We start from the raw sequence: 16,165 nt of genomic DNA on the forward strand, positions 1-16,165 counted from the left end.
TATAACTGAGTAGCAGACGATGGTGCTTGAATCTCAGGGACTTTAAGGATTCTAGCAGTACGTCACCACTGCGAAGTGGATGTAGTGCCAAAACAACAAATAATAAATGTTACACAAATGGTTTTTTTTTGTCATGGTTTTATTTTTTTATTTCTATTCCAACGTGTGTTACTCCCCCTAATTTTAGCGCCTCAGTTATATTGCTGGTCGGGTGCATGCGAGCCAAATGATTCCGTAGGTGCACCTTCTGCGTGAAATACCGATTCGCACAGATAATGCACTGGTACGGTTTGATCCCGGAGTGGGTCCGTTTGTGTTTGTTCAGGTCGGAGCTGCTGGTGAATCCCTTTTCGCACACATCGCACGCAAACGGTTTCTCGTTCGTGTGCGTTAGCATATGCGTCTTCATAGAGCTCGATTGCGTGAACGCTTTGCCGCAAATGTTACACTCGAACGGCTTTTCGGCCGTATGCGTCCGCAGGTGGGATTTCAGGTTGCCGGACTGGACGAAACTTTTGTCACAGTAATCGCACTCGTACATCTTTACCTGCGCGTGAAGCCGCAAATGATCAACCAAGTTGGACCGCCGCAAGAACGATTTATTGCACAAGTTGCAAAGGTGCACGGTGGCGGTACGCTGTTCCGCGCGGGGCTTCGTGTCGGTTCCTTTCCTGCTGATCTGCTGTAGAACGATTTCGACTGCTGTTAGGTCAGGCTTTTCGTCCTCCGGACGATCGTTCGTTTCGCTTTCTTCCACCAGATGTTCTTCCAGTTCTTGCTCCATTTTCATGTGAATTTCGTCACTTTCCGTGGAGGCACAGCTGTCGGGATTGTTATGTTCTTCAGCGAGCGTGTCGAGTGTCTCATTATCGAGATAATTTTGAAGCAATTCATTCGTACGGTGAATGTCTTGGATGAAGCAATACGCATCGTCCAGCCGGGCGAAACAAAGTTTGCAGAGTTTCGAGGGTAGCTTGCTGCTTAACTGTATCTGTGTGAAAGAGATTAAGAATATTTGATTGTTATAGCATCGCATCTATAAATCGAACGAACTGTGTTGCGTCGGGCTTACCTCATTGTTGGTGACCTTCTGTATAGCTTCCTTCAATGAGATATCATTGTTTGACTCCAACGATGTTTTGGAGATATCGAAGTAACGATCAGATTCGTTCCACGATAAGCATAGTCGGCAGCAGGCACTAAAATTAGTAATTGTTATTTCGAACGTGCAGTCGTCCTGTGAGCTCATCGTTGCTAAACGTAAACGCGGACACCGAGCGAAAGTGGATGTGTTGCGTACGCGTAAAACTTTGTTATGATGCCGTGAAGAAGCTGTCAAAAGAGGTAAACATAGAGCGGACACAGGGTGTATCAGAATTCTGAACAATTGTGGAACAACGAGAATGTGCTTTGCGGAAATTGCCAATGCAAATTCAATCGTCTTGGATTCCCGCATCAAACTGCTAGCAACTTAGTACTTTACTTGCTATGAAGGGATGAAAAGAGTGCGTAGTAAATATTAAACATCCGGCTTTTGCATATTTTTATTCTATTATTCCATCGAGAGCGATGTTATCTATGATGTGGTTAGCTTATTTCAGTATGAACTATACAACGAAAGACCCAAACGCTTAAGATTAATGCGATAGCACGTGTCTTCCTTTCAATATTCTTCTCATCAACACCCGGCGCCCGGATGCTGTAGACATACGTTTCCACCAACCGTGCACCCGGACGCGTTTGGTTTCTCGTGCGCGTGGAAATTGATTGCGAATTACAGTTCGTGTGGAAAGGAATCCCCAGGCACCACCAGCCGCCACTTCCGAGAGGCTATTTGCCAGATTTCCGCTAAAGAATGGAACTGCCGGTAGCCTAGGCAGCAGAATTCTGGAAGTTACGTAAAGCGATATGGGTACGATAGTTGTCACTACATTGCGGTACATTGTCCGTAGAAAAACAATACTCACTGCAAAGACCGTACGAGAGCCATCTGGAGTGCGTCTAGCTATTATATATAGGTGAAGCAAGTGAGCGAAATCCGAGTGAAACAAGACGTGTTGATAATATTATTACAGCTGAAGGAAGGTTTTGTTGTGACCCGGGAAGACGTTTGACAGCTGGTTTTTAAGCACAAGGTGAGTAGAACAAACGAAAAACAATTGGTCTAGAACAGTCAAGGTGGATCTAGCAAAAGCTTCGAAGTGGTTTCTAAATGGACCGTTAAACCCGTAAACTAGACGGCAAATATTCAATTAATCTGAAAATCATACTATCACTTTAACCGATAGGACAGCCACTACTTACTAGAGTTAGTTTACACACCTAGGACACATTCGAATCTCTTATCTTATTGTGTAATAACAAATGATGCAGTTTGACTAGCTATCGAGAAAATTAAAGCATAGTTTTTTTTGGGTCCCAATGGTATTCCTGATGTAGTGCACGATGATGATCTTCATATTGTCTGTATGATTTTCTACTCCTTTTTAATCGGCACAACAATCTCAAGAGGTCTAGGTCTGCCATTTTTGGCTTTCTGTGATCCGTGATCCGAGTTTTAATTATCCGTAACGGGATAGTCAGTCCTGCGTACGATGGATTGGTCCGGTTCGTTCGTGTAAAGACCGGCGCCGCTGCCTCCGAACAGCCCTCTATGATTTTCAGGGCTTAAAAAACTGTTGGTGTAATAAAAGGTATTGTTTGTGGCTTTTCCAATCGTGTTTCGCTATCCAAAAGCTCTGTTCGGCTCGCCGGTCTTTGCAGTATTGGTGAGCAGTATCAGTAAACTGGTCTCCTACGGCTGCTCGAACCCTTATCGATCGTATCCAACGTGTGCGATTTTACACCAGGGTCGCTGTTCGAAGATTCCTTGTAGAACCCTCTGAGTCTAGGTGTTGGCGTTATGATGCTGGGTGTCCGCTACTTGGTTTCGATACTCTTGATATTCGTCAGTACCGTTTCCAAACCCCTATTCATTGTTTCCTTCTTGTCCGATCGAATTGATGCGCTGACGGTACATCCTCCATCCCATCCCGTATTTCAATCGTTCGTAATGGTACCCTGTTGGATCCCGCTTTCACCTAAAGCATTCCGCTCCAGATTACGATGCTCTTTTCATTAATCCTTCCTCATTCTCCTTCACTAAGTTTTTATAATCATGAGCAGAAATAAGTTTTTGAGTTCCATCATTAGTCAGACTCTATTAAATAAAACAACACATTTAAAGGGTAGTGTAAATTTGAAGGAAAATAACAGGCGTTACAAAACTAAAATATAACTCAGTGGAAACGGGGCCAGGTAAGTAGTAAATTTATGTCATTTGCAATTACTTACCAAATAAACATTTCATGTGATATGCGTATTCTCTGTGCGACGTAAACAGTTTCAAGAAAATAGATAGACTGATATCAGGGCAAAATGGAGCAAGGTTTTTCCACATTACTTTTGTGTTGTTTGTTGTTTTTACTTTATTACTTTAAGTTAAGTTTAGTTTCATTAAGATTATTTTCCTGTCGGATGTCAAAACCATTTAAATTATTTTATCTTTGTTGAATTATTATTTCGTCTGTCCGGTTTTTCCCTCTGTTCTCCCCTTCACAAGCATTATGTGTGTAGCTTAGTTTGATTTTCCTTTCTTCCAGTTTCTCACCTTTCGAATAGTTTCACTTTAATGCTTTGCTTATAAGAATTTGTTTTTCTTCTGTATTTCTATAGTTTTAGTGTTCTTTTTTATGTTTTTGTCGATGAAATTCATCTACTGTTCTTTTTTCTTTCTTTCAACATTTTCATTACAAAAAGGAATAAAGCTTCAATTAGTGTGCATGCGTGTTTCGTTTCGATTTTGTTATTGATTTTTGTAAGAATACGTTTGAAATGTTTGTTCCACCCTTTTTGGAACACAGAATCGGCTTTAGTTTTAGTGTAGCACTGCTGTTTTAAAGACGTGTGTTAAAAACCCTACTGCTTGCGCACGTACGCATTTGTTTGGTTTGAGAGTTTACGTTTTGGTGAGTGTTACATTTTGGGAACTGTTTGAGTTTACCTCTTTGCTCATTTACCCCTTCTTATTGTACGCTATTACATTATCGCTTGCAGTAAAGTAGCTCAAAACCACCAAAGGTTTGTGAGTGTTTGTAATTGGCATTGTTACGAATCATTCTAGTATAGAAAATAAAGAACAATGTTTGAAAATGGTGAAAAACATCGGAAGAATGTTAACGATTGTAAGAGAAAACCAACGTTATTTTACACGGGGATGTAGGATGACCATTATGGGCATCGTTTGTTTGTTTTTTTAGTACAGCCATTAGAAGTCTAGCTAGCTAGGCGATATCGTTTGCGAGGCGCAGTTTGACTGCACCTCAATTCCTATCAGTTGATGCATGCTTGTTGCCTTACAATCTAGAGTCCAATAGGAAATAGTGTGGTTTGCGCTTCGAGCCAACGAGGGTGGTAAAGGTATGTAGTATTCTGACGGGAACGGGAAAGCTTTTTAGAGAGAAAACACGCCATCACGTGGCTGACCGGGAGCGTGGTTAGACGCCTACTTTGTTGACGGAATTTATTTGGTGTGCCTATTGCCGCCTACACTACCCTAAACCTTGCGCAAGGCTACTAGGATCAATTTCTTCAATGTTGAACTAGTACTAGATTGTTGGAAGGATTTTTCTTACCGCTTAGACCTTAGCGCCGATTAGCGCCGTTAACAGAGTTTATAGTTTATCTTTTAGAAAATAAAAAAAAACACGCGTAAAACAATCGCTTTATCGTTTATACTCGAGATATGCATAATCTGTGTGGTATTTTATTACTTTTCTTCCATTCCCTCCCTCCCATTCCTTCTCTCCTGCTTGTTGTTATAATATATCGCTCGTACCCACCGCTCAAACAACAAAAGCACAGTGGTCAGCGCCGAAATGTATGCAAAACGCATCACAAAACAAATTCAAAACCACGCGAAAGCTTTCTGGCGTTAGGAAGCATGTAGCGTTCGGCCGAGCTGCAAAGTGATCGCCATTTTTCTACTTACAACTAAAGTTAGTCTCTCTTCCTACGGTTTGCACATCCTGACCCGACCGGTCATGCACAGGTTAAGCTACGCTGATGCTGCACAGAAGCATTTTTGTTTTCAGTAAAATTACACACTAGACCGCAAGCAAACATAGAGATTTTCTTTTGGGTGTATTGAAGGGTTTCGCATTGTGGTAGGCAGTTTGTCATTTTCTGAAATCAGCAGGACGCAGAGTATTTGCCGGGAGCGTAAAAAATGGTTGCATGTGAAATGGCGTGGCCTGACGATGTGTAATAAGCTTTCTTATGCAGCAAACAAGGCACTGTGGATTTTTATCGATTCTAGTGGTTTACGTTCCGTACTGTTTTTTTTTTATTTGTTGTTTTGCTTTTTCGTTTCGCACTGTACTACCCACTTTCGATTCGATGCTTGAAGATCTACAGCTCTCTAATGGACATCTTGGTTTTTTTTTAATTTATTTTTTTCTATTCTCGTATTACGCTCTTTGCCATCACCATTTTTCATTGTTTTTGTTGTATCATTATTTCACTCCCTTTGCCTACAACTTTGTTTTGCGTGTGCTCTATTTGTTTTGCGCTGTCGGTGCTTAGGGAACGATTTGTTTGTTTTTTTTTGTCGTTATTTTTTTTTGCTTCCACTTTCTTTCCTTTTACCTATCATACAACAGCCGGACAAACATTTCGTTCTTTCGGCACCCACTCGATTGAATTTAAATTCCTAACCTATCATCACCTGGTGTGCGGATGGCAGATCATGCTGTCGACACGTATCCGTTATCGAGCAGTATCGTTGCACCGCAACCTTTATTAACCTAGCTCGTCATCATCATCATCATCATCATCAGAGCGACACACCGTCACATCAGTGGTAGCATTTTCTGCCCCCGTTTGGTTCCCTTCTTTGGACGTCATTTGTCGGTAACACAAGGAAGGAAAAGAATAAACACGACACGCCAAAAAGTTGATTTGGAGTCGCTTTGCAGTCAGTGCGCGAAAACAGCCGTTACGTTAGCCTTCCAGGCAAGTTTTCCATGCGTGCTGGCGTGTATTTGTTTATTTTGATGTGCGTTTCTGTTTGCGTGCGACATCTCAATATCCTTCCGGCGTGTTGGGTGGGGGCGCTGTGAATCTCCCCATCACCGGCAATATTTCTAAACACACCGTGAATACATAGCGCTGGTTTCTTTTAATGCTTTTGGTTTCTGCTGCTGCTGCTGTTAGATTTATTTTCTTAATCATGCTCGCCTGCCGTCTGCTGCTTGTATTGCAATGATAAAAATCTTTCTTAAAAATTCGCTTATCTACATTAAAGGGATGGTTCGCTGAGAGTAACGCAGCATCACACGTGTGAGTTGGTTCTTGATCCGGTAGACTTGTGCCCTGCTGCGGAAAAGGACTGTTTTGCTCGGCGCGTAACGTAAACCGGCTTTTAAGCGTACAAAAATGGACGTTGCCTGTTGTGTTTTTTGTTTGCCAATATGTATGCGGGTTTTGGAAACTTCATACATGTTGACCAAGCGGATTTCTTAAACTGTTGAGAGAAAACTGATGGGTGGTTTCTTTTCTCTCGCTGTGCCGATTGCTATCAAAGAAATCTCTACTGTGGTTGTTCTGTTTAAAGCTTCAGGAGAAAGAAAACGGTTCCGAAATTGCAAATCATACTTTCTGATTTCAGCTTTGTATGTTCTATTACTGTAGTTCTAGCTCAAACACGTCGTTCATTTGTTCGGTCTGAAAAACCTTTCAAACAGCAATGGTGTGACTTTTTTTTTGTTTGTTTGAAATCGTCCCATTAACTCCCATTGAGGTTTAAACCCTTCCTAACCAAATGTGTTCCCGTCCTCCGCTGAGTTGATTTTCTCCCCCGCAGGGCAGCCATTGAAAAATTCTTCTTATACCCCGCTAATGTTTGTAACTGTGGGCGAACACACTTCCTGTTAGGTTTACACTGGTGGAAAGTAAAAACCAAACACAACATTAATGAGCAAAAAAATAGAAAAAGATAAATAGGTCTCCACCAATTAGATAATATAAAAAAAGCAACAAAAAAACATGCCTTGCGCCATGTAAGTAGCCTCCCGTCGCGATATCATTTTCAAACCCGGTATTCAAACATCATTAAAAAGGCGGAAAAAAAGTTCCATGAACCGAACGAAGTTGTGACGAGTTTTCCACAAATGTGTGCAAAAACACAACAAAAAACTTGGTTTTTGATGTTTGGAAAATTAACTTCTTCGTTAGGGCAAATGGAAAAAAAAGGACAAGAAAATGAAAAAAAAAAACATCCAACAGCTTCGATGCCCCCGGAGCTCGTTTGATTAGGCACGATATTTGGGAAGCGTAAGGATCAAACTTCCTCCACCCGTTGGTTAATCCGTAACCGTGGGAAAGAAACTCTTTCCAAGCTGTGACTAGTTCCCGGAACGGGCGCAAACGTTTGCCATGTTGCCATCGATGGATTTTCTCCCATTCGTACGGCGGCTAATGGTTTCGGCTGAAACAACCAAGTCAAGCAAACCCGCACGCAACGACGGGCATCGTGGGGGGAATCAGACAGTGTGCTCAGAGGCTTTGAAGTACGGTTAATATAATTGGGCTTAATGTTAAACCATTAGACAGGATTGATAAAGCTGCAAGTGTTTTTTTTTCTTCCGCCCCGTGTTGTTGCCGCTAATTCTTCCTTTGTATTAAGTTTTAATAACCCCCCTTAAAAGGGTAGGCGGTTTGGGTTAGGTTTGTACCTCCTCTACCATTATCAATTGATAGCTTCGCGTGTTTGGTGCTTTTCTGAATAGCATTTTGACACGAATGAAACTTTAATGTACTTTAACTTTGAATGTACTAGAAACGTTCTGTATTGGAAGGGTTTTAAGAAAAAAGTCCCAAATTTCTATATTTTGCATAACTTGTTCGAAAATCGTTCTCCTACTGTAACAGCATCACTTCTAGGAACGCGATGTGGCTGCTATCTTAACACAGTCCCAAAGCGAAAGTGAAAGTGCAATTTCACAATCACAAACGCTTGATGTTTTCCAAGTGCTACAAACAAACAAAAAAGCTTGCTATTGCAGAAAAGATGGCAAAGGAATTATTTACACTTTCCGCTGTGATTGAGAAGCGTTGTTGGTATTTATGTTTCTCATCAATCGGAACCTTTTTTTTCCCCTCCATTCCAGCACACCAGCAAGTTGTTGAAGTGCTGCTCTTTAGCACGGAAAGAAAGGGTGGTAACTTTGGTTGGGAAACGTTTACTGTACACACTTTTGCTCCAACTATTTATTACTCTATCCGCTTTTTCCCCCCTGCGGATCCCCACGCAGGGCCACGGTTATTAGGACGAGCGGAAAGTTTGCAACAGAACAGAGCCACAGAACGGTTTCCTTAGCAAATTAAGCTTGTTACTACACGGTTGGGGCGTTCTTTTGAGCGGGTTTTGGTGCAGGAATGCTTATAAGTAGCTCATCAGTTGCTTTATCACGAGTAGCGCTGAATTGATTTCTTTTCTTTATTGCAGAGTTGAAGATGACAGTATGCCGTGGTTCACAACGGTAAATAAAAACATTGGTAGAGTGTTTTAAACATGCAATGTTGTATCCAGTAACTGCTAAACCCAATTGCTTGAGTCGAAAATGTAATATAGAAATTAATTTAGAAATTAAATATCAACAGCCGATGTATTCCCAAAGTAATCATTCCTAGTACCGTCTGTTACCATCTTGATTTCGCAATGTTTGTTCCATCCTGGTAGAGCGATGCTGTGATCGACGTGCAAGGTTTCGAATTTTGATTGATGAAGTCAAACATCATCATCAGGTACGTTCCCAATAGAAATGTCAATATGAAAATTGTGTCATACCCTTCGGCGAACCGAAATGCTCCCATTCCATCTTTCGCTTTGGGTTCGAACTTTTCACATCCGAGTTCGGTTGTGGGTCATGGGTTTGTATGTCGAATGAGATAGGACGTTGTGTACGCGAGGGCCCGTTTTTGGTGCATGAGCCATTTATTTCAACTTTCAATGTTACAGCGGTAGCAGATACTTGTCGTAAATCTATCTATACCGTACAATATGGCATATTTAGCAGAGTACCCTGGATCATGAGGAAAAAAAGAAAAAATTGTATATCTTTACAGGATTTTGCGAGTGCCTCATTAATCGTTATTTTCAGTATTAAACCTACATTGTTCCGAAACTCACATATGCTGTTCATCCAGCATGGAGTTCATACATAACCAACGAAACCCTCTTAACCGTGTACGGGAGGAAGCTGCTCAGAAGGATTTTTGGCCAGATATCAGAACAACATCGGACGACTCAGAATATAAAAGAGACGTGGTAGGCTCAAACTCAGAAGGAGTGATGGTGTTGCTGCGTCTGCTAGATGTTATGGGAAAATACATTGTCAGACGACGGCACTTGACACTGAGCGAATTAGAGCAGCAGGCCGAGACCAGGAAGCGATTGCACTGTTGGATAAGTAAGAAAGTGCAGTTGTTAAGTATTGTATTAGATGTTATAGATGGGTGTAGAATTACGGCAAGTGTTTGTATGTATTTGTATTACACGAATAACGCAGAGTAAAAAGCCGGGTAAAATATTCGGAATTCTTGAAAAATCGGACGCCATCACTTAATTATGGTAGTGTAAAAAAAATAATTAAAATTAAAAGCTTCCAGATAGGAAACAAATTGAGGAAAGCTGGCTTCAAATTATACCAAATCCGGTAAATATAGAATACTCTTACTTTAATAGTAAGCTAATAAACTATTCGCAAGATTTGCCATTCGAATCAGAATATTATTCGGTCCAAAATGAAGAATTAGTCTAGTCGTCCAAGAACTGTTATGAAATTATTTAACAAAAATTGCTTTGAACAGAACATCTTAAAAATTTTTGGTTTTATTTTTTAAATTTAATTTAATCATTTAATCGGCAAGATCTACAGAAAAGAAGTTAATTTTCGTTCCATAGCGGGGTTTTTTAAAGGACTTTTTCTAATCCTGTGGATGGGGTTTGGACTATCACATTTCGTACTGATTTCCTGTAAAATGTGTTCTCATACAGAATGTCGAATTTTGATGCTCCGAAACGAAATAACACGATATTGACACAGTAACCACGTTATTAATTAATCCTAAGTCAGATATCGTAATAAAACATTGAATTTCATTATGATTGTGCAGGAATTCATAGCAGTTTTGGAATGCAAACCTACTGCATTAGGAGAAAAGTTGAGTTAAGTGAAAGTTGAGTTGAGTTCAGTGAAACACAGGCATTACATTGACGATGGATTTGCTTTTTCTAGAAAATAGAAAAGCTATATTGTACATAGCTTTAATAATTTGCATGAACTGAACACTGAGGTTAGAGCAATTGCATGCCTCGAGACATACGACCCGCATGACAGAACGATGTAGTTAAAAATAGTTTCTACATCAAACATTGAAATACATAATTTGCTTGAAGTCTAATGAAACCAAGCCGATGGAGAAATTCCTGCAAATGATCAGTTGTATGTTTCCTTTTTCATTTGTGAACATTGTTGATATTTCGTCGTGCATGAAGGCAATTGCGTTGTCATTTTATTTCCTTTTTTTCAAAACAAAAATGTTAATTTGCCTTAATAGTCAAGTGACACAATTTTTCCCCAGAGTTTTGTGTGACCCCGAGTTGTGCAGACTTGTTCAATGCCGTGTTCAAGGTAATCCTACGCTTTCCGGTAGCGAACGGCTCAATAAAAACGGACCACATTCCGCCGTTCGGAAGATCGTGCCATTAGAAAGGCAGGCAAAACCCATCTGTCGTCATCAATTTGCGTTAAAGAATGAGCGTAAAGTGAGGTATGATAAAAGTTGTTTCCTCTCCGTTTTTCCTTGTTAGAAAACCTCGAAGGTTTAAGCCATTTGATAAAATGTCCCCAGACTCATATATAAACCCAGGGCGGCCTGTGGTTTGAACCATTGAACTACACAAAATTCAATTACGGAGCATGCATGAAGTGTGGAGCAATGGGGCAGGTTTAACGCTTTTACGGGTACATTCACCAGCATGGGGACCCTTTTTTTTTGTTGGTTCCCTCCGCCAACGAAAAGGGACTCCTTTCACCGTTTCACCAAATGATGCGATATATTTATGTGTGTACCCGGTAAGCAGTACCCAATGCACCCATGTCCGGAAGTGTTCCGTCTCATTCCACACACAAACACACCCACACGCTCCGAGGGACCATTGTGGATACATTAAATCGATGACAAAAATGTGTCTCCCCAATTGCTGCGCTTTGTCCATTTTCCTTCCACCCACGGACACAAACACATATCGTACGGCTTGCCATGGACGATTTCCCATCGGATTACTGTTACTTATCGTGGTGATGGTAAAATTTTGATCCCTCCATTTTCCACTCGAGCACGGTCGATTGTGGGGCAGATTTTTTGCCTCTTCTTTCGATCTCATTTGGCGATTTTTTTGGCTGCCACAGTTTCGGGTTTGTTGCCAGTATCCTTTTTTCATTTGTGTGTGTGTCATTCCGCTTCTCATCGATCTATTCTCGCTGCCAAACAATGAAATTATCGGTGGCTTACTCTTTGTTTGGTGTTAGCTTTTTTTTCATCCTTCGTTTTTGCATGCCGGTGGTCCTTTCCCATTGTAGGGATTTTATCCTTTTGCTTCATTTTTAACGCCGACAGTTCAACCAACGTTTGGGGGTGGTTTGTGGCGTTGATCGTGACGGCGAGCGGGTGATGTTACTGTCCTTTAATGTTGAGACGGTATTGTAGCGCTTCAGGTTCGGGTTGACTGTTTTCCATCTCTCGAGTATCGAGTAGCACTCCGTTTGGGCTTGTTAACTAGTCCCGTCCTTTGCGTAAGCTGATCGTACAAACGAACCAAAGGCAACGCTTTGCAACAGTTCGCTGAACATGTTGCCGCTCTCGGTGCGGTGGTCCTTCAACCGTTCGCCTTTCCTTTGCCATCGATAGCTCTTTTGTAATCGTTCATGGACAAACGCTTTTATAGGCAAATTGTAAGGTGTGATGTTTTCAGGAGATTGGACACAATATTGTAGCAAAAAAAAAACGATTTGTAGTGGAACGCGCCACAATAGAAATGATAAACGATACGATTTGCTGGTAGGGCTTTAATGATTTTGTTGGAAGGAACCACACAAACAATTGTCAATTTAATGCCTTTTAATACTGTTAATAAGAAGGCATTAATTAATCGATAATTAAATACCTGTTATAAGGTGATCGTAGGTAATTTTTATTTCACCCTCAGTATTTTATAGTAAAAGCGGAAATACAATGACCAAATGTTGAGCACAATGGGAAGTTGTCACAGTTTACTTTAAGCCCCAATGTTAAAACAAATGTCACACGGTGCGTAACGCAAAGCAAACTACAAAAGGAAATTTGAATCACTGTGATTGTTTTAATTATGTGCTTTAATATAGACCATGCATCAACATCAACCAAAAGGAATGTTACTGCCATCCACTAGAAAAGACTGACGTTTGGGGCGTATGATCCTTTGAAGCTTACACGGTCTGAGCATAGGATCAAAGCGAAAGCTTCGCTTTGTTCACCGTTTCGACGGGTGGAAAGTATGTACGGCTCTCATTATTTTCGGTGCCACTCAGACGACTCAGACGCTATCCGCAATGGGTGTTGCGTGGCGAAAAGCAAGCGCGCGCGGTACGGTGTACTTCGTGCTGCTATGTCGCGTTTGACATTCACCACAAAACAAATCCAAAATGCGTTTGATGTTCGGTTCAGTTTGTTCCGGTGTTTTGTTTCTTTTGTTCGTTGCTTTCTTTTGCGTTACGACGGCCGGTTGTATGGAAATCGGCTGTATCCGTATCGGGCAAGGTGCAGTTTGCCTGATGGCGGGGGATGAAATTTATGAGCCTAATTTTAGCTTCCAAAAAGAAAATGGATCGCATTGGGCTGCATCGAGCGTCATGGACCCCCAGAGAACAATTTAAAATATTATCTACAGCCCCGGAAGGTGGTAAATGGGGGAGGGTGGTGTGTGGGTGTGTACGCGCCCAGCATTACAAATCGATCCCTGGGCGGTGAACACGCGTGCTGGTCGATTTTTGACAGCCGTTACGAACGCTGTATGGAAGGATCAGCGTGAGCGTGAATTTCTACGATGGGTTGGGATTTTCAAAAATAAAAAAGGAAAAACAACATCAACCCCATCACAAAGGGTTCACTTTTCCATTGCCCGGTTAACCTCGAATTGGCCGGAAGGGGTTATCTGTGCTTTGGTTCGCTTTTTTAAATTGATGTGTTAAGGAAACTAATACTACACAAAAGCCCTTTTTTCACGGTACGGGCGAGCAGACAGCCTTTTGTAGCGCTTTGCTCTGGTTGTAAACATCACACCACATTGCCCAAAAGGGGGATTCCGGGGCTTCATTTCGAACAACTCATTGACCAATTGGCAGGTAGCTCTGTGGACGTTTGAAACACCTGTCACGAACAGTGGACTGGTTTGTACCGGGATTTAGCTTAACCTGGCTCGCATCTTGGACTTTAATTCTACCTTTCTGATGCCGCGTAGCAGAAAAGATAACATAGCAGAAGAGATGTAAGATACTACAACGAAGAAAAAAAAACAGAATACCGTAGAAGCGAATATCGGTAATAGAAAAGCCGGAAAGTATAGTTGGACAAATGTCATCCCGATCGATTCTTCGCTCACATGGCGGTGTTTGGGATGATGCTCCGAGTTTGGTTTGAAACCAACCGGATGCGATTTAATCAATTTTTGTCCACTTCTTTCCTTACGGAAATACGCAGACGCGACGCGAGGAAAGAAAAGGGATATTTGTGATTTATTTCTGGTAAAAGCTTCTCCCCAAAGGGCTCCGAATGGCTAAGATTGTGTTTGTGATGCTGTAGCCGTAAAATGTTGATTCGTAGGTTTTTATTTATTCACCATGTAAAATGGAAAAAAAACCGAAGGCCGGAATTGGACTGAGCAGCGATTATTGGCACCGTGTAGTGCTTCGGTGCATTAAAGTTTATATTGTGCTTTGGGGGTTTGAATTGATTGAGGGGTTTGGCGTGGAAACTGTAATATTTATACCTTGATTTGGTAAAGACCTTCATAACATTGTTGTAAAACTTCAATTAAAGTAGGCCGTTCAACCCTTGGTATGAATTGTTTCTTCAACTGTCAATCACTTTATGTTGCATAATCAACAGCGACATGCATTGGGTATTTCCTGTAGGATTTTTCTACGGAGGAGATGTATGAGTTGAAAAATTTCTCAAACACTAAACATTCTTTATATTTTCTTTTTAAAAAGTTTAGCCCTTATTATCAACAAAGCAAACAGAAGTTTCAATCAAAATTCAAACCTTGAATCAGCAGGAGTTCTCTGCTTGTAGGAGAAGAGTATCGATTGCGAAATATAATAAAATATAACAATGGATATACTTGTTCTGGGAACTTTTTGGATTAGCTTTCTTACTTATCGGGAGTTGTTGCAGTGAAAAATCGGACTATGTTTGCAATCGGTTGAGTTTGATGCCAGTTTGCGAACCTGAAGTGTACAGTTCGCCGAGGTCACTTGCTTCATTTCAATTTCCAATTTACCAACCACAACGAAAGGTCATGTCGTCCAATTCCTATCGTCCTAGTTTTTTAAGGCAAAGTCTCTTTCTGTGTGTATGGCAGGGGACGGGGCTAGCCTGAGCTTTTGAGCACACCTTTGGATAGGTTCTGCCAGTGCGCTGCCAGTTAAAACGAAAAACAAATTTCTTTGCCAGAAAGATGCTGAACATAGGGAGGCGAATTCTTGGAGCCTTGGTGCCATGGTTCAGTTGGGTGCCAAGAAGCTGTACTGCTGGACAGTACAAATATGCAGAAATCGTTCTCCAAACAGTACCGTATTCCAAATGGTTCACAGAAAGGAATCCAATTACCGAGCCGATACCATGCGAACATGACAGTTTGTTTTTGACCTGCCTATGTAAATGTTCTTGGTATTTGTTAAGGTCTATGCGATGTAACAATAGGAACAACCTTCAAAAAGGGTCCATTTTTACCCATCTTCTTCGGCAATTACTTTCTGGCTGCACAAGACTTCGAACACAGTTCGACGTACAGCACATCATGTGCTCAGGAGTTAGAAATTAAAACACGTGTCAACAGATCAAGACATTAATGCAGCCAGATGGCTAATGTCCCTATAATCAGACCCAATAAAAAAAGAACTGCTACGACAAAACCAACCAATCGACCACTGCAGATGGTGACGCCTATGCATCTCGATAGAGGGCGCTACTATCACTAAGGGGAATCGTATGAAACGCATCAGTATCAACAACTCTATTTTCGGCTGTAGCTTAACTCCTCTTCTCACCTCCTTATGTAAAAAAAGTCACTCCAAAGCTTATCAGTTTCCAGACCGTTGACGATGCGCTCGTGTGTCTTTGGATTGCACTTAACAAACACGCACTTACTGTTTAAAAGTGTTACCGTCGGTTAAAGCTAGCATTCTAGTGTATGCTCGTCCACTCTGTGGAAGGTTTAAGTATACAATCACTGTACCGAAACCGTTTCAGCAGTAAGAGGATTTAGAGGAACGTGGGCGGTACGTAAAATGGTACGCACCAATCTTTCTAAGCTGCGCACTTGATCCACGTTACGCTAGCGCGTCTAACGATTCGGTCAGAGCAACGTATTTTTTTATCCGTTTCGGAATGGGAAAATGGTTTTCTGCTCTCCACCGACTATCAGGACATGACCAACGGAAAAGCCACGGAATACTGCTCAGCTTTTCGTTTGGGTCGAACGCTGTTACGTTGGTTTGAACGCTGCCGTTGGCTCCAGATTGCCTTGAATCTGTGTCATTTTTTTTTGGCCGGATATTAAGGTATTTGCTAGGTAGAGAAAAATAGTTTAAAATTTGAGGATCGTTTGTAGACCGGTAGAAGAAATAGGATGTGATGCAATAGTTTGCCGCTATGTTTCATGTAGTAAGTTTGCCTCTAGTATTAGCTTCAGAAAGCTCCCGACCAAACCGTACCAATTGCTCGCCTTTCAACCTCCTTAAAAAGCTATATTCTATTGACTATGTTGATGTTCTAATTGTGTATTTTTGTTCGTTTTGTGGAC

General features: G+C 41.4%; 2 protein-coding genes across 2 annotated transcripts; both read right to left on the reverse strand.

The window, feature by feature from the left end:
- Positions 1–139: 139 nt before the first annotated feature.
- Positions 140–1,273, reverse strand: LOC128310202 (zinc finger protein 436-like). The gene is made up of 2 exons (XM_053046789.1): positions 1,073–1,273; positions 140–991 (listed from the first exon to the last, which is right to left on the reverse strand). Exons 1-2 carry the CDS (start codon positions 1,247–1,249, stop codon positions 140–142), a joined length of 1,029 nt encoding a protein of 342 aa, XP_052902749.1. The 5' UTR covers positions 1,250–1,273.
- A 259-nt stretch (positions 1,274–1,532) lies between these two features.
- On the reverse strand, positions 1,533–2,109 carry LOC128304806 (39S ribosomal protein L34, mitochondrial). Its single transcript, XM_053042048.1, has 2 exons — positions 1,968–2,109; positions 1,533–1,887 (listed from the first exon to the last, which is right to left on the reverse strand). Exons 1-2 carry the CDS (start codon positions 1,988–1,990, stop codon positions 1,638–1,640), a joined length of 273 nt encoding a protein of 90 aa, XP_052898008.1. The 5' UTR covers positions 1,991–2,109; the 3' UTR covers positions 1,533–1,637.
- Positions 2,110–16,165: the final 14,056 nt, after the last annotated feature.

The sequence above is a fragment of the Anopheles moucheti genome, chromosome 2 (assembly GCF_943734755.1).
Source record: "Anopheles moucheti chromosome 2, idAnoMoucSN_F20_07, whole genome shotgun sequence".
In the NCBI taxonomy this organism is placed as follows: Eukaryota; Metazoa; Arthropoda; class Insecta; order Diptera; family Culicidae; genus Anopheles; species Anopheles moucheti.

What these genes read in the sequence shown, in the direction of transcription:
- LOC128310202 (XM_053046789.1), bottom strand. Translation starts at nt 1,249, where the DNA reads ATGAGCTCACAGGACGACTGCACGTTCGAAATAACAATTACTAATTTT. An exon ending in AGAAGGTCACCAACAATGAG is followed by an intron (nt 992 to 1,072) that starts GTAAGCCCGACG and finishes TCTTTCACACAG; the next exon opens with ATACAGTTAAGCAGCAAGCT.
- LOC128304806 (XM_053042048.1), bottom strand. Translation starts at nt 1,990, where the DNA reads ATGGCTCTCGTACGGTCTTTGCA. An exon ending in GCTCTCGTACGGTCTTTGCA is followed by an intron (nt 1,888 to 1,967) that starts GTGAGTATTGTT and finishes CGTAACTTCCAG; the next exon opens with AATTCTGCTGCCTAGGCTAC.